We start from the raw sequence: 24,136 nt of genomic DNA on the forward strand, positions 1-24,136 counted from the left end.
ATTCAGCATTAATCAAAAAGCTTAATCATTTGTGCATGCAAAAAATATTTTCTCAATTCCTACTATGCTCTGGGCCCCCGAGAGTCAGAGACACACAAAACATGACTCAGTCCTCAAGGAGTATATAGCCATAAGTAGAAATAGTGATGTATGACAAGAACTCTAACTCTTCCTGATCTAAGAAGAAAGTTGCTTAGCTCAGTCTTAGAGAGTCAGGGAACTCTTCACCTGAGCGGTGATGAGAGCTGAGACTTAAAGGGAAGTGGAAGTGATAGACATGCCAGACACATGCCAGCGGGAAATAAGACAGGAAAACGTGGCATTAAAAGCCCCAAGTAGGTCATTATGGAGCAGAGGTGCCCACAGAAGGGTGACCTGAAATGATACGAATGCTGGGCCCTGCTTCCCCCTGAAGGAAGTGAAACTTTTCAGTGGAAAACTGTCATAGTCACATACTTGTTTCAAAGAATACCTTATCAGGCAACAAAGAACATGAACTAGAGTTAGAAGACAGTGAGAAAGAAATCAAGAGGCCAAGTCTGGAGATATGGAGACTACTTGGAAATCCACTGCAGAAATTACCAGGGTGCAGTGATGTTCAATATTTGTTGATCTTAGACAGTCAAAAATTGGAAAAATCCTAAGTGTGATAGGGTGTCTTAGAATTTCTGTCAAATTGACTTGGTCTCAAGGGTTTGTTGGTGCTTGTCACTGGCAGTTGTGATGCTGAGAATTGAAACTGGCTTTCAGTTCAGTCAGTTTAGTCACTCAGTCGTGTCTGATTCTTTGCGACCTCATGGACTGCAGCACACCAGGCTTCCTTGTCCATCACTAACTCCCAGAGCTTGCTCAAACTCATGTCCATCGATTTGGTGACGCCACCCAACCATCGCATCCTCTGTCGTCCCCTTCTCTTCCTGCTTTCAATCTTTCCCAGCATCAGGGTCTTTCCTAATGAGTCAGTTCTTCGCATCAGGTGGCCAGAGTATTAGGGTGTCAGCATCAGTGCTTCCAATGAACATTCAGGACTGATTTCCTTTAGGATTGACTGGTTTGATCTCCTTGCAGTCCAAGGAACTGTCAGGATTCTTCTGCAACACCACAGTTCAAAAGCATCAGTTTTTCGGTGCTCAGCTTTGTTTGTGATCCAACTCTCACATCCATACATGACTACTGGAAAAACCACAGCTCTGACTATATGGACCTTGGTCGGCAAAGTAATGTCTCTGCTTTTTAATATGCTGTCTAGGTTGGTCATAGCTTTTCTTCCAAGGAGCAAGCATCTTTTAACTTCATGGCTGCAGTCACCATCAGCAGTGATTTTTGAGCCCAAGAAAATTAAGTCTGTCACTGTTTTCATTGTTTCCCCATCTATTTGCCATGAAGTGATGGGACTGGATGCCATGATCTTTGTATTTTCAATGTTGAGTTTTAAGTGAGCTTTTTCGCTGTCTTCTTTCACTTTCATCAAGAGGCCCTTTAGTTCCTCTTCACTCTCTGCCTAAGGGTGGTGTTGTACGTATATCTGAGATTATTGATATTTCTCCTGGCAGTCTTCATTCCAACTTGTACTTCATGCAGCCTGGCATTTCTCATGATGTACTCTGCATATAAGTTAAATAAACAGGGTGACAATATACAGCCTTGATGTACTCCTTTCCTAATTTGGTGCCAGTCCATTGTCCCATGTCTGGTTCTAACTGTTGCTTCTTGACTTGCATACAGATTTCTATTGAGGCAGGTAAGGTGGTCTGGTATTCCTATCTCATTAAGAATTTTCCACAGTTTGTTGTGATCCACACAGTGAAAGGCTTTAGCATAATCAGTGAAGCAGAAGTAGATGTTTTTCTGAAATTCTCTTGCCTTTTCTGTGATCCAACGGATGTTGGCAATGTGATCTTTGGTTCCTCTGCCTTTTCTAATTTCAGCTTGAACATCTGGAACTTCTCAGTTCACATACTGTTGAAGCCTATCTTGGAGAATTTTGAGCATTACTTTGCTAGCATGTAAAATGAGTGCAGTTTGCAGTAGTTTGAGCATTCTTTGGCATTGCCTTTCTTTGGGATTAGTATGAAAACTGACCTTTTCCAGTCCTGTGGCCACTGCTGAGTTTTCCAAATTTGCTGGCATATTAAGTGCAGCACTTTCACAGCATTATCTTTTAGAATTTGAAATAGCTTAGCTGGAATTCCATCACCTCCACTAGCTTTGTTCATAGTGATTCTTCCTAAGGCCCACTTGGGTTTGCACTCCAGGATGTCTGGCTCTAGATGAGTAATCACTCCATCTTGGTTATCTCGGTCATGAAGATCTTTTTTGGATAGTTCTTCTATGTATTCTTGCCACCTCTTCTTAATATCTTCTGCTTCAGTTAGGTCCATACCATTTCTGTCCTTTATTGTGCCTGTCTTTGCATGAAATGTTCCCTTGGTGTCTCTGATTTTCTTAAAGGGATCTCTAGACTTTTGCATTCTGTTGTTTTCCTCTATTTCTTTGCATTGATCACTGAGGAAGGCTTTCTTTCTCCTTGCTATTCTTTGGAACTCTGCATTCAGATGGATATATATTTGCTTTTCTCCTTTGACTTTCTCTTGTCTTCTTTTCTCAGCTGTTTGTAAGTCCTCCTCAGACAACCACTTTGCCTTTTTGCATTTCTTTTTCTTGAGGGTAGTTAGAATCATTGCCTCCAATACAGTGTTACGAACCTCTCTCCATAGTTCTTCAGGCATTCTGTCTATCAGATCTAATCTCTTGAATCTATTTCTCACTTCCACTGTATAATCGTAAAGGATTTGATTTAGGTCATACCTGAATGGCCTAGTGGTTTTCCCTACTTTCTTCAATTTAAGTCTGAATTTGCCAGTAAGGCATTCATGATCTGAATCACAGTCAGCTCCCGGTCTTGTTTTTGCTGACTGTATAGAGCTTCTCCATCTTCAGTTGCAAAAATATAATCGATTTGATTTTGGTATTGACCATCTGGTGATGTCCACGTGTAGAGTTGTCTCTTGTGTTGTTGGAAGAGGGTGTTTGTTATGACCAGTGAATTCTCCTGGTAAAACTCTGTTAGCCTTTGCCCTGCTTCCTTTAGTACTCCAAGGCCAAGCTTGCCTATTACTCCAGGTATCTATTGACTTCCTACTTTTGCATTCCAGTCCCCTATAATGAAAAGGATATTTTTTGTGTGTTTTTTTGGTGTTAGTTCTAGAAGGTCTTGTAGGTCTTCACAGAACCATTCAACTTCAGCTTCTTTGGCATTAGTGGTTGGAGCATAGACTTGGATAACTGTGATATTGAAAGGTTTGCCATGGAGACGAACAGAGATCATTCTGTCATTTTTGAGACTGCACCAAAGTACTGCATTTCAGACTCTTTTATTGACTATGATGGCTACTCCATTTCTTCTAAGGGATTCTTGCCCACAGTAGTAAATGTAATGATCCTCTGAATTAAATTTGCCCATTCTGGTCCATTTTAGTTCACTGAATACTAAAATGTCGATGTTCACTCTTGCCATCATCTGTTTGACCACTTCCAATTTGCCTTGATTCATGGACCTAACATTCCAAGTTCCTATGCAATATTGTTCTTTACAGCATCGGACTTTACTTCCATCATCAGTCATATCCACAGCTGGGCGTTGTTTTTGCTTTGGCTCAGCCTCTTCTTCAGTGGCATATTAGGTACCTGCTGACCTGGGGAGTTCATCTTTCGGTGTCATATCTTTTTGCGTTTTCATACTGTTCATGGGGTTCTCAGGGCAAGGAAACTGAAGTGCTTTCCCATTCCTTTCTTGAGTGGACCACATTTTGTCAGAACTCTCCACCATGACTCATCTGACAGGTGGCCCTACGTGGCATGACTCATAGTTTCATTGATTTAGACAAGGCTGTGATCCACGTGATCAGTTTGATTAGTTTTCTGTGATTGTGGTTTTTGTTCTGTCTGCCCTCTGATGGATAAGGATGAGAGGCTTGTAGAAGCTTCCTGGTGGGAGGAAACTGGCTTTAGGCAGAGCTGGATTCAGGCTTGGAGGATCTCTTCAGTCTCTACCTATCTCGCCTTAGCATTTCTCTGTCTTGGCGTTATTCTCAGGCAGGCTGACCCCTCACAGACACAGGGATGGCATTTGCAGCTCAGAATGTCCGCCCTGCCAGCTCAGTGACTGTAGCAGAAAGATGTTGACCCCAAAAGTAGCTGCCACTCATCATGGAGCAACTGTGACGGATGGAACTTGGATTATAAACCCATCTTTCAGCTGAGCCATGGTCAGGCAGAGTCCTCTCGGTCCAGCGCCCATCCTTGGAGGCATGGGGAGCTGGGGAGGCGAGGGCTTCGGACTGGCACCAGTTCAGGCTATCTGGATGGAACAGAATTGCATGGCTGGTTGGGAAAGGCGATTAGTTCCACATAGCGATGCTGGAAGACCAGAACCAGGGGCATTCCATCTAATGGGGAGAATCCAGGAGCTGAAGCACTGTGCTGCTTTAACAAGCTGTGATGCGCTGTGGTTATTACCCCTAGAAAGATACCCATGGCACATTGTGTAAGTGAAAAGAGAAATTCACGAAAGAATAGGTACAGTAAGATCCAATTTTGGATTGAGGATTAAAAAGGCTCCATGAGTCTAGAAAAAAAGGAGCCTAATAGTAGTTATTTCTAGGTGGTAAATTGATGGGTGACATCTTTCTTTCCTTCTATCATTATTGTTTGAGAAAAGTCATACACTGAGAATATGTTTCTATTTAAAGAAAAGAAAAACTTATCGAAGTTTTGACAGGACTTGATGAGGTCATAACTAGGTAGGTGAAGAAGAGAAAAGGAGATGATGGGTTTTCAGAAGCTGACATCCCCTGGACTTAGTGACTGACTGGCTGTGGGGCTGCAGAGGGGGGCCGGCTGGCCCTGCAATTTCTGCCCTTGTTGACCAGGTGGCATGAGGGTCCCCAAAGCTGCAGGGCCAGCTGCAGCTGGAGACTGGCAGACATCTGTTAGAATGAATTTTGTACTTCTTAGAGATGTTTAGAACTGACTGTTTGAAAAATCAGACCTGGGAGAATTTATGCCATTGAAAGAAGGCTTAGTTTAACTTGATAGAAATTGTGAATTACATTTCCAAAGAGGCCATTATAACTGCCTGGTAAATATGGTGTATCTATCCCTCTTTTATTAAGTAGTTGGTAAGCTTCATGAGGGCAGAAACTCATCTTTATGTTGTAATTCCTCAATACCTGGCACATAAAATTGGTTTGCAGAAAAAGTCCTCTAAATTGTGTGTCAAGTCAGGAAGATCCCCTGGAGAAGGGAATGGCAACCCACTCCAGTACTCTTGCCTGGAGAATCCCATGGACAGAGGAACCTCGTGGGCTGCAGTCCATGGGGTCACAAAGAGTTGGATATGACTGAGCGACTGACACTTTCACTTTTCAAACTAACAGTAATTCTTTAAAAAAAAAAAACATTGCTGGAGTCAGCTCAGAAGCAATGTCCCTTCCAGTTGCTGCATATAGAAAAAATCAGCTTGGTTCCATATACATATAACATAAGTTGCTCAAGAAACTGAGGAAAGACTCCATATTGTTGTTGTTCAGTTGCTAAATCACGTCTGACTCTTTGTAACCCCATGGACTGCAGCACATCAGGCTTCCCTGTCCTTTGCTTTCTCCCAGAATTTGCTCAAGCTCATGTCCATTGAGTCAGTGATGCCATCCAACCATCTCATCCTCTGTCACTCCCTTCTCCTCCTGCCTTCAATCTTTCCCAGCATCAGGGTCTTTTCTAGGGAGTCAACTCTTTGCATCACGTGGCCACAGTATTGGAGTTTCAACTTTAGTATCAGTCCTTCCAATGAATATTCAGGACTGATTTCCTTTAGGATGGACTGGTTTGATCTCCTTGCTGTCCAAGGGACTGTCAAGAGTCTTCTCCAGCACCACAATTAGAAAGCATCAATTCTGAAGGCTCCATATATATATTTATACTTTATTGTTCTTTCATGTATATCCTGGTCTGCCTTATAAGATTATTTTCCTGTAAAGCATGTTTACAATTACAGTTCACAGAGTCCGGAAAATAAGATACTTGGCGTCTGAAGCTGTGTATTAAAGTGCTTTAAGGGGGCTGGGTTCTGGGAACAGCTGGTCTGACTCTGAATCCCAACGTTGCCATTTCCTGGCATGTCAGCTTGGATAGTTTAAGTGACTCTCTGTTTTCTCATCTGTACAAACATGTTATAAGGTTTTTGTAAAGATATAATGAAATGATCACTATAAAGCGCTCAGATTGTCAGCTATTTTTTTTTTTTTAATCTCATTTGTTTACCTCCTAGGATGGAGTGATTTCCAAAAGTACAGGATTTCCTGTGTCTCATTTATGATGGGATTTCTTTGATTTACCTTGAAATGTAAATACCCTCCCTTTGAAGCCCTCCCAACACAGCTGAAGTTTGTGTTCCCTTCTGAAGGCAAAGCAAAAAACAAAGCTTGGCCTGAGGGTAGGTCTCCACAGAAAGGTCCGTGCAGATCCATCAGCCTGCACTTGTGGCTTGTGGTTTACTATACTCAGCCTCAGGAAGGAGGCTTGTGTCAGATGGAGGCTCTCGAAGGGCTTGTCACCAGGCAGACACCCAGCTCCTTGGAGGCCAGGCATACCTGCTCTGTGGTTACTTCCAAGTCTCCTGCCCGGCAAATCTCAGGTGAGCATCTGTCTGCTCATGTTGCAGACTCTCAGTGTCCCAGGACAGGTCCACTGTGGCCTGGAAAGAGACATGGCCGACCTGCCTGGTACTCATGAAATGTGGCAGTGTGTTTGTAAGTGCTACCGTATTTTTCCTTAAGTCTCCCCTGAGCTGCTTAAATGGGTCCTGCAGGTTGTCAGTCCCCAAGTTTATCCCTGGGGACAAGAGAAGAGTTGAAGTAAGGTGTGTGGATGAAAACTTAAGAGGAGAGCTTGTATGTGTAATTCTTTCTTCACACAGTGTCCAAGTTAGTTTGATACCAAATGACCAGTCATAAAATGGTAAAAGCCCACCATTCCCCACAAGTTTTTTTGAGTAGATGGTTTACTTCCCCTCCCTCTTATTGTTCAAGCTGTGGGGAATCTTTGACACAGAAATATAAACAGACATTTTTTTTTTTTCTTCTTGGGTCTTGATGATCATTTTCTTTTTGAAAGCACCTTAGTCCCTGATCTATTTTTCTAACCTGTTCAGTGTTTTAGATGTTAGATTATTTCATTTTTTAAAACAGGCCCACCTAGAGACTAGATAACAGAACTGCAGAAACAAATATCTAAAGCATGGAGCTTTAGTCACCACATAAATTTTCTGAAGACAAGACCACAATTTCAAGGTTTAAAGCATCAGATTATATTTCAGAATTTCTACTATGGATCAAAAGTTTTAGAAAGAGATTTTTTTTTTTAAACTGCCTTATCAACGTTTCAAATGCACACAGGCTCTCTGCCCCTCCCCTAAACCCCGTCAAACCCCCTCCTCGCCAGCTCTTCCAAAAGGGGGAGAAATAAAAAGCGACCGTTGCCTCTCATTGGCAGTAGAATTTATTCAGTAATTTACTTTCCAGCCAACTGCAGCCATTGCCATTGCCTCTGGGCACTTGTTCAAAAACGCAGAAATGAAATAACAGATTGGCCAGACCCCTCACAACTCCCCAGTCACAACCCTATTATCTCCTCGTTCTGTCACCCCCATTAAGCAGCAGCCTAGGAGACAGGATGGTGATCACAAGTATTTATGCAGCTCGTTCACGTCCACGGCTCAGGGCTCTCTGCCCAGCTCCCTCGTTCATCTTCTGCGGGTGCCTGAGGGGGACCCGGGCCTTCAGATCCCTGGAGCATCTTAAAGGGCTTCTGTGCCCTCTTCCTGCCTGGGAGACTCCTGAGAAAACCAAAGCAAGACATGGGAACCAGCTTCCGCCTCCGGTTCTGGGTTGTCAGCCTCCCAACTGTGACTAAATAGGGTGGGAGCGTCGCTATGTAGATTTTATTAAATATTCAGTCTCTCTCCATTTAAGTTATTTTTAGTTCTTTTCAGGTCAAAGTCAAGCCAAGCAGTTGCTTTTCCTGTGGTGGGGCCTCTGCTGGGTTGTCCTCTTCTGCAGGGTTCTCTGGCCAGATGTTTGGAGAGGAGAGAAAGGTCTCTGTTTTCTCGAGAGAGACTGTTTTCTGATGGTTGCCTTCTGGTGAAATTCCTTTTTAAAATTATGGACATGAGAAATAAATGTTTGCGGAGGCTGTGGGCTTGCTTTCTCTCTTTATCAGGTGTTAAAGCAGAGAAGTTTTGGGGACTTCTCTAGCAGTCCAGTGACTAAGATTCTGCACTTGCAATGCAGGGTTTGATACCTGGTTGGGGAACTAAGATTATCCCACACCTGGTGTTACCCAAAAGAGAAAAGAATAAAGAAATGAAAACAAAATAGAGAAGTTGCAGAATTCAAGTGATGAATGATCCAGAGGAGCATGCTTTTCTCTTCCAGAGTTGTCTGTCTTGGAGACTAGACATGCTTTCTTAGGTTGGTTGGCTTTTCAGAAGTGGTTCACAGCCCAGTGAGCTTCACCTTTCATTCTGTCTTTGTTCCATCCATCCATTCAGAATTACATCTTTCATTAGTGAATGATTCTTAGAGGCAGTGCAGAGTGCGGGTGATGTTGCCTGGTTCACTGGATGGTGAGTACAGCTGGAGTCAGAGGAGAGCGTGCAGGGTCTGCTGACCCTAATGGGGATCGTGGACTCAGCCCTGCTCCCTCCAGGTTTCCAGCCACTAGTTGGTATAACCTGGATGAGGGCATTTCAGTTGGCAGCCAGTGTCTTTGTGCTGAGGAGACAGGATGGAGGGGAGGATGCAGCTGAATGGTTTTTAAACAGATGGACTTTCCACTGAGAAAAGCAGGGGTGGGCTTGGGTTAATCCATCCTGGAGAGAATTAGTTCTCTGTGAAGGTGGAGTTGGGGCTGGGTGGGAGCAGGCTGCCCTCTTGAACCCCCTCCCAGGTAAAGAAAGAATGAGGTGACATGAAAACATTTAATTATGCTTGCGACAGCTTGAGTGAAATTGGTAATGGTTGGTGTTTGTTCCTGCTGATTGAATTTTAACTACCATGTCCCGTCCTCTCCACACCAGCTCACACTCCAGACAACAGCTTCCTGGGCTTTGTGGTCGAGCAGCACTTGAACTCCAGTGACATCCACCACATCAACGAAATCAAGAGGCAGAACCAGTCACTCGTGTATGGCAAAGTGGACAGCTTCTGGAAAGTGAGTCAGCCTGTGTGCGTGCCTCTCACCCTCAAAAGAAACTTGCTGTGTAATTTAATTCAGCTTTGATCCAGGGAATAATCAAGCCAAGTGCCCACAGTTTAACAGGGTCTGCATAGAAATAAACAAGAACATGTGGGGATTTGGGCCAATGGGTATTTGGGTGTCTGATCAAAGCTGTACCTGCTCATCTGTACAGTGGCTGCCCCGCAGGGCCCCTCATCCTTTGCATGTTGAAAGTGACATGCGTCAGCTCCTCTCCCATCCTAGGCTTGCTCCCAGAAGCCTGGGCCCCTCAGAGGCTGCATGCGTTTCTGGAGCAAGCCATTGCACAGGGAGACCCTTTGCCATGTGACTCATTCCTGTGCCTTCTGTGAAATGGTTCATAAGGGGAGGCAGCTCCCTTTGCCTGGGGAGGACGTTGGCCCTCACATCCTCTTGGCTTTGGTCACTATGTGGTCAGTACTCAGCTAACCAGGGAAGGGAGATGCCTGCCTGGGCTGACGGCAGACAGTTTACTTGAGGACATCTTGGTTGAAGCAGCATTCTTGGCCACAGACTGAGCCAAGTTTTCCAAGAACACTGGATTGTTGGGCCCTTGGAGGCCCCTTGGTTCTCCTGGGTGATTTCCAGGCCCCATCTGAAAAAAAATACGATAAAAAAAGGAACTGGATTGGGGGTGTGACCTGTCCACATGGCATGCAAATCCTCTTAGAAGGAAAGTCTTCCTTAGCATGCAGATGTTGTGAGTTTTTTTGGAAGATATGTTTGTACAAGACAGAACAGTCTCCAGGACTTGGAAAACATGTGTCTTCCTAAATGTAAAAGTTACTCGCTTTCTGGAATAAGGGACTGTGGTCTCATGGTCCCATGTCTCCCTTATTCAGGAAGTTGGACGTCTGACCACTGAGGGAGCACACGTGATGTATACAAAGAAGATTCCCTTGCTTTCGGTTACTGGACCTCATGTTCAGAAAAGAGAAAGCACTACCACCCCTCTTCAGTTCTAAGTGCTAACTATGTGGAAGGGACAGCATGTCAGCCTATTTCCAGGGAAACATTTATTTCCAGATAACTGCCTTTGCTGTAAACAGCTAGAATCTTGTTTTGGTTTAGTACAGTGGTTCTCCGGTGGGGACATCGGGCAATGTCTAGGGACAATTTTGGTTGTCGTGACAGAGGGTAGGGACCCCTGGCGTCTACTGGGTAGAGGTCAGGGATGCTGCTGAACCACCCAAGAGTGCACAGAACAGCCCCACAGCAAAGAATTACCTGGCACAAAATGTCAGTAGTGCCGAGGTTGAGAAACTAGGGCTGGTTAACAAAATTTATTTCCTAGTATATTATTCCATGTGTTCTCCTCTCAAGTAAAATAAAATCAGCTGAGATTATAAATGGTTACTTAAGATATTCCCCTGAATGTATACATCTTTGTTTCCTTTGTGTCAAAACCAGCCCCTTATGAATGGAGCATTTTTCAGCTGCCATTCAGGTGAACTTGGGTTTAAAAGTGCACATTGGATATTGTCATTCTCTGCTTCATTGTAAAATAAGTGGATCGTAGTATTAGTTTTAAGACTTTCAAAGCTGGTTTTAGTAAGACTTGAGCTCTTAAAAAAAAAAAATTAACTCCCTTCTCCCTCCTGTACCTGCTCAAAAGAACGGTAGTTTGTATGTCCACATGGACTTGAAACTACATTGGTTTTGGACCCAAGTGCAGCTTCCTCCTAGGTGCTTCTGGCAGCTCTTTCAGTTTCACGAGGGTCTTCCCAGCTGACTCAGTGGTTAAAAAACAAAAACAAACAAACAAAAAAAAACTGCCAATGCAGGAGACTCAGGAGACTCGGGTTTGATCTCTGGGTGGGAAGATCCCCTGGAGAGAGGCATAGCAGCCCACTCCAGTATTCTTGCCCAGAGAATCCCATAGATAGAGGAGCCTGGCGAGCTACAATCCATGGGGTCGCGAAGAGTCAAACATGACTGAGCCATCTAGCCCTAGAAAAACAAAAGAGTAAATTGGTTCTGCAAGCTTTTCAGCCACCTTGGACAAACTAATACTGCCACTAAAAGGATGATTTCCATGATGCCAGTCAGAATCCTAAACTACTAACCATGTTGGCCAAGAGATTTGGGATGTGATTTGGAAATTCCTCCAAAACTCCACAGGTTACCTGACCTCCCAAGTGCTGGAAGTATTACAAAAGATGGAGTAGCAGTGTGTCTACTTTAGAATTTGAGTGCCCAAAATCTGAGATGTTGTTTCCATTTTAATGCATTATAACTACCCAACATTCTTTGATGCGAAAGGCCCCAAAAGATAACAAATAAATTAACATAAATTCAGGACATCCTCCCAGGCTTTTGAACATGGCACAGTATATGAGAACTGAGCTTCCTCTTTCAAATCTTCCCCATCCTGTAGTGCCTAGTGGATGTTCATAGAAATCACACACACCCTTTGAGTGCAGTGTTATCACAGTCACGTTTCCAGAGTCGTGTTCAGCACTGACTTCAGCAGGAAGGTCAGTGAGTTTTTTCCCATCCCTTGTGCCTTCCTCCCCTCCCACCCAGCATTGCTGAGAAGGGAAGTGACGCCGTCAGTCCTGCGGGGTTGGGGGCTGCAGTGAGTGCTTGTGGGCAGGCACGAGTTTGGACTCGATGACTCAGGAGGTCCTCGCTCGCCCTGAGATTCTAGACTCACTGAAACTCTGAAGCTAGCTGCGAGGCTATTACCCCTACTCCGCATACTCCCCCCACCTTCCGTGGCATGTGATTAGGGAATGCTACCCCATGACCCCTCCACCCTGGGCTGATTGGCCCAGCGGGTTGTCCTCTGGCCCGAGGCAGCCCCAAGGCTCTTCAGTGGTTGGCTGCCCTGACTCTGGCTCAGAAAGCCACACTGGATCGATGGGATTCTTCACTTGACATTGGAAATTAGAGGAGCAGTGAGCCATGGGGACAGAAATTGAAAGAATGTGTCCAGTGTTGTGATGAGGCCAAGGCAGAAGCCTTCCAGGAGGCCAGCGAGGAGGAAGCAGGACCAGTTTAGAAAGGGAGGGGGTGCTGTTGAGAGGATGAGGGGGGCAGAACCACAGTAGGGGAGAGCTGTGGGGTGCCTTGGCGGGGGGGGGGGGTGAAGGGTGGGGGTGCTAGGGGCAGGTAAGAAGGCAGATAGGCAGAAACTACCCATGCAGCCTGGAGACAAAGAAAGAGAAAGTAGCTACTAGAGCTCCTGGAAGCTTTCTTTGTGTGTGTGTGTGCTTGAGCGTGTGCAGTTTTAAATTTTATTTATTTATTGGTTGTGCTGGGTCTTTGTAGCTGTATGAGGGCATTTCTCTGGTTGCCGCGAATAGGGGCTGCTCTCTAGCTGCGGTGCACAGACTTCTCATTGTAGTGGCTTCTCTTATTGCAGAGCACAGGCTGTAGGTGCAATGATTCAGTAGTTGGTGGCTCTTGGACTTTAGAGTGCAGGCTCGGTAGTTGTGGAACATGGGCCTAATTGCCCCTCGGCAAGTGGAATCTTCCTTGACCAGGGATTGAACCTGTGTCCCCAGCATTGGCAGGAAGATTCTTTCCTACTGGACCACCAAGGAAGTCCTGGAAGCTTTCTTTTTCTGAATCATACATCTCTATCTCATTGTGTTCTCTTGTAGTATTCTGGGTTGTTTCTGTTCCTTATTGTAATGTGAAGGATATTTTCTAACATATCTCCCTACCTTCCAATGCCTGTCAAGAAATACAGTCTGTTAAAAATACAGGCAAAGGAGGAGTGGGCTAACTCTTCAGCTCTTCCCTAACTCATGGTGGAGTTACCCTTTGGTCTTCTCCTGATGTTATAACGCATAGTGGAGAGGTGACTGGGGGAGAGAGGACCTTGCTGTCTTGAGTCCAGAATCCCAAAGATGCCCACTTAGAAAGCATCACTACTCAAGACCTTTAGCAACAAATGAGATTGCAAAAGCCTGATCCACAAACCTGTTTCTTAGCCCAAGAACCCACAGTTTTAGATTGTCCTTATCTGTCTATGGGACAGTCTGGTCATTGTCACCAGCTAATACTTGTGACAAGAAAGAGGGACATCTGTCCTGTGTGTCTTAATTCAGAGTCCTTCAGCTTCCTGTTACCTTAAGTCATCCGGGAGTAAAAAATAAGGTAGTTTCTTAAAAGTAAGAGATTTTGAAAATTATAGAAATTAAGTCATTGAAACTTGCTTGACTGAATTTTTCATTTTCATGTTTCTTAACAATTCATCCTGAGCAAATTGCATCTATTGATCTACATCAATTTTTCTATTGATGGTAGGTCAACATGTTACATACCATGATATTCGTATTACTTTTTGATACACATTTGCTGCTGAAGTAAATGTCTTGAAGAACTTGCTTTGAGCCCCTCCAAGAAATAGGCATAGCCCCTAAACAACAAGCTGGAGTTCAGACATAAGCCTGCAGTTCACCAGTATGAGAAGTAATTAACCTCTTCGAGCCTTAGGTGTGTGACCCGGGAAATGGGAGCAGTAACAACTGCCGTGTAGGGCAGGGCTTCTCAGCCTTCAGAGTGCAAGGGAACCTCATGAGGCCTTGTAGAAGACGCTCACTCTGATTCAGACCTTCTGGGGCAGGGCCGAGATCCTGCATTTCACACGAGCTCCCAGGTGATACCCAGGGGAGGCTGATCAAAGCACAAGGCCTTGGGATGCTTGGGGTTGTGGAGATTGCTTGGCCCTGAGTAGCTGGCCAATCCATGAATAAATCATTCCTTTTTCCTCTTTACTTTGGCCTTCCTGCTCCTCCTGTCAGGCTGCCAGCTCTCATGTTACTTTTTACCCATGCTAGTTACTCATTCCACTAGCCCCCCAGTCTTACTTCCCAGTAAGCGCATTTGCAAAGTGTTGCTCCTGCCAGTCTCTGGCACCTGACCCCTTCGAGTGGGGCAAGCCCATGGTCAACAGTAGACTCTCCAAGGAGGTAGAAAGCCCAGTACCTGCCTAGCCATCTGTCATCCTGATGTGTACAGTTGGTACCTGCCAGGCAGTAGGGCAGTGGTCAAGAACCCAGATGGCAGGGTTCAAATCCTGCCTCTACTCCCCGAGGTAAGTTGCTTAACTTGATTTGGCTTCGTTTTTCATAGGAATGATGACAATAAGGTTTCTTCAGTGATTAAATGTGGTAATATATGTAAAGTGCTTAGAAAAGGGCCTGGCACAGTGTAAGTCTAAATGTTTGCTATTATTAACATAATTATTGGGGTCAGGTCGGAAACATAATGAAAATGGATGGCAATGTGAGGTCGTGGAGGAGCTGGGGTTCAGGGTAGGACTTGTAAGGAACTGCATTTACAAACCTGCTCTCAGATATTCAGATGCCAGTTTTTAAACTCTATTGGCAAACTCTGGCCCTTGAGCCAATTCTGTTTTTGTAAATAAAATTTTACTAGAGCATAGCTCGTTCTGGTTGGGGCTCTGCCCTTCCAGTGCAGGGGATACAGGTTTGATGTCTGCTCAGGAAGCTAGGATCCCACATTCCTGGTGATGTGCCAAGAAAAAAGAGAAAGAAATTTTAAAAAAAATTAGAAATTGTGATTCCCATAGGGAAAAGAATATGAAAAAGAAAAAATATATAGTTGTAACTGAATCATTTGCTATACACAAAAACTAACAAGATACTATAAGCCAACTATTAAAAAAAAAAAAAAAGACCATAGGTACACCTGCCCATTGTCTATGGCTGGTTTTACACTAAAGTGGCAGAGCGGTATAGTTGTGATAGACACTGTATGACCATCAAAGCCTAAAATGTTTATTATCTGGCCCTTTATAGAAAAGTTTGTTGACCTCTGAACTACACCATGTCCTTTGTAAACTGAGTCTGTCTTGAAGGACACATTTGGCCAACAGTCCTGGCATGGATCTCATCAGATCTTTTTAGCTGTTTGAGGATTTTTGGTTATGTTCTGTGTAATTAAGGCTGATGGATAAGCAATCCATGGAAAATGAAGTGTGACTTTACTAAGATTTGTGTTACTGTGAAGATGGAGTCCCCAGCCCTGGGCCTGACATCTCTTGATAGTAGGCAGTCAGCTGAGGCTACCACTTATTCAATAACTAACGTGAAAATAGGTGAAACTGAAAGTCGCTCAGTCGTGTCCAACTCTTTGCGACCCCATGGACTATACAGTCCATGGAATTCTCCAGGCCAGAATACTGGAGTGGGTAGCCTTTCCCTTCTTTAGGGGATCTTCCCAACCCAGGGGTCAGACCCAGGTCTCCCTCATTGTAGGTGAATTCTTTACCAGCTGAGCCACAAGGGAAACCCCAACACTATACTGAAAGAGGGCCTAATATTAGTGCAGGGTTTACTCTTCTCAACTGTGGTGCTGGGGAAGACTCTTGAGAGTCCCTTGGACTGCAAGGAGATCAAACCAGTCCATCCTAAAGGAGATCAGTCCTTTGTGTTCATTGGAAGGACTGATGCTGAAGCTGAAACTCCAATACTTTGGCCACCTCATGCGAAGAGTTGACTCATTGGAAAAGACCGTGATGCTGGGAAGGATTGGGGGCAGGAGGAGAAGGGAACAACAGAGGATGAGATGGCTAGATGGCATTACCAGCTCGATGGACATGGATTTGGGTGGATTCCAGATGGACAGGGAGGCCTGGCGTGCTGCAATTCATGGAGTTGCAAAGAATCAGTCACAACTGAGCTACTGAACTGAACTGATATGAACTGGGCCTTTCATAGCCATTATTTAGAGAGTGCATGGTGACTCCATCTGAGGTATCAGCTGTCACTTCCTTCACCAGCTTACTTTCTAGCACAGAAACCAGCTCAAGGAGATGGAGGGGTGTGGCCCATGGCAGGACCAATCCAGAACTAAGTCAAGGTCTCCCGCTAGGAAACATGCCTCCTGGCTGCCACTTGCACTAGGAGCTTGAGCAGGGGGAGTCCATGCTTCAAGCAGGATTCAGAAACCAGGAAGCATGGGTGATATTGGTGCACTGGGCAAACATTAACAGGTAAACCATTGCTCCTGGGTACTTACCACACACAGAGTCAGCAACAGCCTCACAGCCAGTTCTGCAGAGTAAATATGCCTGATTTGAGCATGTTCAATTGTTTCTGCCTCCAGACCCGGGGGCCTGACTTGCCCCAGACCTAGCCTGCCTGGCAGCAACCAAAGTCAGATAGTCTCATCCGAATTTGGAAACTTCCTTTTTATCTAGCTGACAAAGACTGTGCACTCTTTTTATTATTTTTTTTTATTAAGTATAGTTAATTTTGTTAAGTATAGTTATGTGTTAGTTTCTTCTGTACAACAAAGTGATTCAATTATATATATATATATATATAAATACACATTCTTTTTCATATTCTTTTCCATTATGTTTTAGGTAGGATATTGAATATAGTTCCCTATGCTCTACAGTAAGACCTTTTTGTCGATCCATCCTGTATATAACAGCTTGCATCTGCTAACCCCAACCTCCTGTTCCATCCTTTCCCAACCCCTGTTCCTCCTTAACAACCATGAGTCTGTTCTTTATAAAAGACTGTGGTTTTAAAGCTTCCTCTAAAATGACACATAGTTCAGTACCACAGGCCCCAGGGTCCAGGGAGTAGGGTGATTTTTTTTTTTACTTGTAATATACTTTTATTATCACATTTCAATTATTAAACAATGAAATTTCCAAACAGATATCCCATAGAACTGCCATTTTTTTCAATAAAAATGTAACACTACCACGGTTGCTTCTCACATTCAATGTTTACCCCATATTCAAGTTTCTGATAAATCAACTAAAAGTTGAAATTCTGTCTCTGAGGCATTTCCTGGTAAACTTGGCAGTGCATTAGAATGAGATGATATTGCCTTTAATCTGTAATAATCTTTAAATGTCTGTATGTAATAACAGCCATTCAAAACAAATGTGCAAATGAGGGAGAAAAAAAACAGTTTCTGAACATGTAATTCATCATCCAGGATATAAATCCCTACAGCTACCAACAGAAATGTGCCATAGCCTTTCCCTTCTCTGTTCTAACTTCCTGCCCTTTTTAATCCGGTCTCCATACAGCAGCGGCCCATGTGATCTTTTTAAAAATATGAATTGGATTGTGTTCCTCCTTTCCTCGAGTCCCAGCAATGGCTTCATTGTAAACTTGGAGCACATTGTGTTTCCTGTGAAATCCAGTTTCCATGGGGATTCAGGCTCTACAGGGCTGTCCCTGCCCCGGCTTGCCCCAACCCTCACCTCCTAGGGCCATCGTGTCCCATGTGTATGCTCTCAACCAAATGTCACCTCTCCCCATCTCGAACACAGCCTCCTCTCCCCTACTTTTTATGTAAATCATTTTGTGATCATTACTTATCTTTTTCTGTCAGTCTCTTCTGGATTGCTAAGAAATGAAGCTGTTTGGGGACAGGAATCATTATTGATATTATTCTACCCAGCACAGTGCCTGGCACACGGTAGGCACGCAGTACCTACTGGATGAATGAATCAGTCTCCTTTTGATTTCTTGTCACATTGATTTATCTGTGCAATTTAGGGTATGACTTGGAAGATTCCAAGTCTCTCTGGCCTGAGGGACACTGGAAGGAGGGATTTAAGGGGAAAGGAGTGGAGGTACTTGTGCAAGTTCCTCAGACCATCAAGAGGTGTCGAGGTTTTCAAGGGACTTCTCTGGTGGTCCAAGACTCTGCAATTCCACTGTAGGGGATGTGGGTTCAATCCTTGGTCAGAGAACTAAGATCCATCATGCTGCACTGCACAGTCAAAAAAAAATTTTTTTTTTCCAAAAGCTCTGGTGAGATTAGCAGTGAGAGAGCCTGGGGAAAGGCTGGACTATCTCTGGGATTTTTTGAGTAGCACTTCCAGCTTCCTTTTCCTGCCCTCTCCCCTGGTGTCTCAGTGGTAAAGAATCTTCCTGCCAATGCAGTGAGATAGGGTTCAATCCCTGGGTTGGGAGATCCCCTGGAGGAGGAAATGGCAATCCACTCCAGTATTCTTGCTGGGGAAATCCCATGGATAGAGGAGCCTGGTGGGCTACAGTCCGTGGGGTCGCAAAGAGTCTCGCATGACTGAGCGACTAAACAACCACATGAATGAAGAAGACTGAATTATTGATATACACAACAACACGGCAGACCTTAAAATGATGACACTGAGTGGAAGAATCAAACATGAGAAAGAGGCTATACTGTATGAGTCTTTGCATATGAAACTCTAGAAAATGCAAACTAATACATGGGGATGGAAGGCAGATGGCTGGTTGCCTGGCGGAGGGGTGAGAGAGGTGGGCATGTCTGCTGTCCTGATGGTGGTGATGGGTCCGAGTTATATCCATATGTCAGCACTTACAAATTGCACACTTTAAATATGTGCCACTTTTTTTCCTTGGAGGAGGGGCAAACATTTGAACAGATGACCATGTTGGGGAAGGAGCAGGCTTTTTGAATATGTTATTCTGTATACAAGATGCCTCAGAAGCCAAGCTTCTGGGAGAGAAAATGTTCATTGTTACGATGTTGCCCAAAACTATTATATTGCTTTTAAAAAACACACCTGGCCATGGGTGCAAGTTTAAAACAAACAAACAAACAAAAATGCAGTTTATTATACACCAATCATACTTCAATAAGGCTGTTAAAAATTAAGTCAAAGTTAACAGTGACCTGTGGACCTTTGGCCTGAAGCTAAAAATGGTTTTTACATTTTTAAAGTTGTAAAAAATACAATGAATAGTAAGTAAAAGCAAAGGGATATATGACAGAGACCATACATGTTCACACAAAGTCTAAAATATTTGCTGCCTGTCCATTTATAGAGAAAGTTTGCTAAGCCCTGGATGAGATCAGTGACTAGTCACCTGGGTCCTTCAGAGCCCTGGAGACCAGCTCCTCTGGGCCCAGTTACTACAGCAGCTCTGGTTTGTCTGTGGCATAGACTTGGATGTCCAGTCAGATTTCTCTGGGAGAAAGAGTACAGCTGCTTTAAACAACCAAAAATAAATCTTGAAAGTCTGTCTTCTGAGTCTGATAAAATCTCATTCTAGAAACTGTTTCGTCATCTAGCTCACTAATTTCATTGATTTGGACTTAATTTAAATTAATGCAAAATTGGAAATGGGAATTGTTCGGAGAACTGCTATTTGATTTCATCAGAAGATTTAACTGCTCTTAGTATGTTGCTTTAATGAATCACCAAAGACTCTTGTCATTAAAGGATGTATTGAAATCCTTGAAAGGAACATGTTTTTGTAAGCAGGTTAAACCTTGTCATCCTGTTCTTTAAAATACTTGGCCAGACTTTTCTTCCCAGATGAGATGGAGATAAACCAGATACATTTAAATCTGTTGTTGTTTAGTCGCTAAGTCACGTCCAACTCTTTTGCACCCCCACGAACTTTAGCCCTCCAGGCTGCTCTGTCCATGGGATTTCCCAGGCAAGAATACTGGTGTGGGTTGCCATTTCCTACTCTAGGTGATCTTCCCAACCCAGGGCTTGAACCTGTGTCTCCTGCATTGGCAGGTGGGTTCTTTACCACTGGGCCACTTAGGAAGTCCCATATTTAAGCCTATACCTTAAGTCAAATTGGCCTATATATTTTGAAATAATGAAATTGAAATCAATCTTACTGAAGTTTTTCCAGAAAATCTAGGCATTGTGATCACAGGTCCTGGTTTTGGTTTCCATCAGAAGAGCCTTTGGAAGCATCGCTGTGTCTCTCCCAGTTTATCCCCCTTGAATGGGCAATCAGAAAAGACCCCATCACGGTCCCTGTGAGACCACCCTTGCCAGAGGCAGGAGTACGTCTCTTCCCCTCAGGGATGACTTCCATGTCCCCGAGTGGACATGCTCCTCCTGGGTGATTGCTGGCCAAGCCTTGGTCACCTGTGCGTGCTGTCCTGTCTGGCCCAGTGACTGGCCTATGAAAAGGGCAGTCATTCTGCAGAGCCTTTGCCCACATTCAAGTATAAGCTTAGGGGTGTGGGGCAGGGGAACAAGGAGGAGATGCCAAACGCAAAGAGAGACATCAGGCATGAATCATTGTCTTTTAAGATTTTAAAGGCTACAGTCCCGAAGACTTAGGGACTTTTCAAACAATAACCTGGGCTGCATGCTGACTGTACCTAAGCCCGCAGGGCATCTGGCATGAGACCGTCTGTGTGTAGGAGCTAACGTGTGCAGGACTGAGTGCTGAACTCAGAGCTCAGAGAGCCTTGGGCGGCCTTTTCCCTCCCCAGTCTCATCATCGTGGTGGTCTGCCCCCTGTTTCAGCCAGCTCTGCTGTCATCTTAAACCCACTGAGGTTTCCTTGTCGACTGGCACATAGAGCACATTTTCCTCATCATCCTTCTGTTTAAGCCCAGAAACGTGGGCTGAACACAGTCTGGAGCAGCTGGAGGAGCCCTGGGTGGGAAGCAGATGCCCAGGTTCTAATTTTGACCGCACAGCTCGCTGGCTGCTTGTCCTTGGAATTCATTTGCCCTCCAGGTCTCACTTTCCTCATCTGTAAAATGAGGTGGAGGCCTGGATGTTCTTTTGTTTGGTTCCCCAGAGTTCCATGATTCTATAATCTGAACTCCTCCTTGGCCTCCTCCTAGTTCTTTTAAGAGCAAGGACGCAGGGAAGAGCACCTCCAGGACAATGTTATGGGCCATGAGAAATAGGGCAGCAGGATGGTAATTGCACCAGGCCAGGCACAGAGTCCATAAAACCCACCGCCTGGGGAAAGGATGGGGTTGCTGGGACTTAGCATTCCTGTATGTAAAAGAGATTTCAGAGAGTCACTGACAGTAAGCTTATGTGAGTCAACAGTGTGGATAATGGACCTTCAGTGGTGAAGGATTGGTGTTCCCATCCATTTGAGAACACTTTATGCTCTAGGGTGTGGTGGTGACTTCTGATGGGGTTCCATTCTGGTTCTGCCCTGACCAGCTGTGTGGTCACAGGCCAGTGCCTTAGGCTCCCTGTGCCTCTCTTCTCTCATCTGTAAAATGGGTGGTAGTAACAGCACCCCTCTTTAGCGTTCTTAGGAAGAATGCATGAGTTAATAAATACAAAGCTCTTAAAGCAATGCCTGGTGTTCCTTATATCGTTAGGTTTCACTGTTACTGTTATCATCTAGGTAAATTAGACCTTTTGTTTGGAAAGAGTACAATGTACGGAGACTCGGAGGTTGCTTTACAAAGACTGTTTGAAGAACCGAGCGTGTTTGGCTGGGAAACCGTGGGCGTGATGGAGGCTATGGGTCAGAACTCCACAGGGGCAGCCAGGAGATAAGGAATCATAAAGGTCCTGGATAATCCACCAAAGGATGGTAAACAGGCTGCTCTTGAACTTGTCGAGCTTTCAAGGAAGATCAGGTGAAGTACAACTCAGCCGTCATTGCTGTCCAGAATGAGACAGGTCACCTGGGGAGCCACCAGCCCCTGCCTCCCATTGCTGCTGGCTGCAGGAACACTGGCAAGGTTTGGGGAGAGGGGTCACTGGTGCTAGGGGATGGGCCACCTGTGTGGTACTGGCAGCCAGAGAGGATGTGCCTAGAGGGTGGGTGGAAAGGGGCAGGAGGGAGGGAGATAGGAGAGGGCCCTGCAAGGAGCAAAAGCCCCCACCGACATCCCCCACAGACATTTTTTTAATTAATGAATTTTTTTTATTGACATATAGTTGGTTTTCAATGTTGTGTTAGTTTCTAGGTGTGTGGCAAAGTGAATCGGTTTTATATATATTTACATATGTATACATATATATATGTAAGTATCTGAAGGAGAATATATATATGTATGTTTATATACATGTGTATAAGATAATATACATATTTTTTTTCAGATTCTTCTCCTATATAGGTTACCCCACAAACGTTTTTGTTCAGCCAGCACAACATATTTTTTTTCACCACACTGCAAGGCTTGCAGATTTCAATTTTAGTTCCCTGACCAGGGATTGGGCCCATGGCTCCTGAGGTGGAAGCACAGTGCCCTAACCACTGGATTGCCGTGGAATTCCCAACACAACATTTTTTAAATTGGGACATTTGCCATTTGGGAAAGTTCATCTGAAAAGCCAGAATCCCCAGATTCTCTTGAAAATTTAGGTGGCAAACTGGACTCTCTTTACACACCATAGGGTGGCAGAGCTGAGTAGTGGCAACTGCCACGTAGGGGTTAGGGAATATTCCAGAGTGACAGTCCTTCCGGGTCCATCTCTAACCTCCATGAGCTGCTCGGCCCCCAGAGGTGTTTGAGACTGTGACTTGCCCCTTGGAGGCCAGAAAGAAGCCCCCCTTTCTATCTCCTGCTCTCAGAGAATGTGTTTCTTCACAAAAGGGTGAAATGACAGAAGAAACTTTGAATGGGAGAATGAATTCCATGTTTTATCTGGGCCACAGCATCCTTTGAGTAGCCTGTGTGGATGTCAGGGAAGTTTCGAGGGGGATGAAGGCCATTTTCAGCTATGGCTCTAGTAGGAAGCCCAGGTTCTTGAAATCTAACTATGAGACTTTGAGTTTTTCTTCTTGTCAGAGCCCAACCCTGATAATACGCTGCCAGAGCTGTTTCTGCCAAGCTGTCTTGTGGTTGAAATGAAGTTTCAACTTTTGGGTTGGCGACTAGGGGAGCCCAGAAAGAATGCATGGCCGTCATCGACTTTGTGTCTGGGACGTGGAGCCTGTCAACTCACTGCTCATGTATAATGTAATAAAGTCTTTAGACTCCTTCCCGCCTGGGAGTGAAGACCTCCCCTTTGAACCCAGCTGATAGAGCTTCTCAGGGCTATAGTTTCAAGCAGCAGCTCTGTTGTAGGTCTGTGCAGGGAACTGGCCTGGTGCTCTGGGGGTAGCAGAGATTTGTGGGGGTTTTTGCTTTTTTAAAAAATGATTTCCAGCCTCTGTTCCAAGGAACCACAGGGAAGCTTAAGTTGGTGCTTAGAATCTAGGTCACTGTTAAACAAACTTGCCCAGTTGTACGTTCCACCTGGGAATTTGTGAAGCCTCCAGATGTAAGGGACCCTGCTCAGCCTCATCGAATCAGAACCTCCACCAAAGAGACCTGGGAATTGTATGTTGCTCCGGGTCATTCTTTTAAACAGGCGAGTTGTACTAGGGAGTCAGAATTTTCTTAGGGGAATAAAACCGTAATGGCTTCTTTTTCACACATGGTGGATTGGTGGATGGCTGCTACTTGACTAAGAATCACCCCATGCTCAGAAGACGTGTATGCCCTTGTTTTACTAGGCTGTATCCTGTGCTCATAGCCCAAGGACCCGCCCTCTCATTTCCATGGTAATAGTCAGTTGCCTAAATTAATCCATGCAAGAGTGCCGAGTTGGTACCAGTTCCAGTGAAGTCTCTCTCAAGAATGCTCGCTTTTTAATCCAGTAATTCAAATACGAATTGCAGGAATTTTAGAAGTTCCAAAGCAGCTTCCACATAGCCTCATGAAGCATGTGTCAGTTTTACAGGTAACAAAACAAAGTTTTGGAGTTGTTGTGCTAAATCACTTCAATCATGTCCAACTCTTTGTGATCCCATGGACTGTAGCCCACCTTCTCTGTCCATGGGATTCTCCAGGCAAGAATACTGGAGTGGGTTGTCATGCCCTCCTCCAAGGGATCTTCCCAACCTGGGGACTGAAACCAAGTCTCTTGTTTCTCTTGCACTGGGTGGCGGGTTCTTTACCACTAGTGCCAGCTGGGAAGCCACCTGTTTAGAAGAAACAATCCACATAAAGTTATGGATGAGTGCTAGTTCTCTTGATGCCATGCACTGCAATATGTATTGCATTAGAGCGGTCACCAACGGTCCAAAGGTGTGAATGATGAAAGGTGGAATTTCAGGCCTCGCTGCAGGTGGTTAGGGAGGCA

The 24,136-nt window shown here is 44.7% G+C and overlaps 1 protein-coding gene across 2 annotated transcripts in view; it reads left to right on the forward strand.

Annotated features, from left to right (window-relative positions):
* The window catches only part of MGAT5 (alpha-1,6-mannosylglycoprotein 6-beta-N-acetylglucosaminyltransferase), a 394,846-nt gene that overhangs the window by 278,672 nt on the left and 92,038 nt on the right, over positions 1 to 24,136 (forward strand). For both annotated transcript variants that reach the window (XM_040228417.1, XM_040228416.1), the window contains exon 12: positions 9,137 to 9,270. In XM_040228417.1, the coding sequence (XP_040084351.1) occupies positions 9,137 to 9,270 (134 nt within the window). The remainder of the gene's footprint in view (positions 1 to 9,136; positions 9,271 to 24,136) is intronic.

The sequence above is a fragment of the Oryx dammah genome, unplaced genomic scaffold (genome assembly GCF_014754425.2).
Source record: "Oryx dammah isolate SB20612 unplaced genomic scaffold, SCBI_Odam_1.1 HiC_scaffold_27, whole genome shotgun sequence".
Classification (NCBI taxonomy): Eukaryota; Metazoa; Chordata; class Mammalia; order Artiodactyla; family Bovidae; genus Oryx; species Oryx dammah.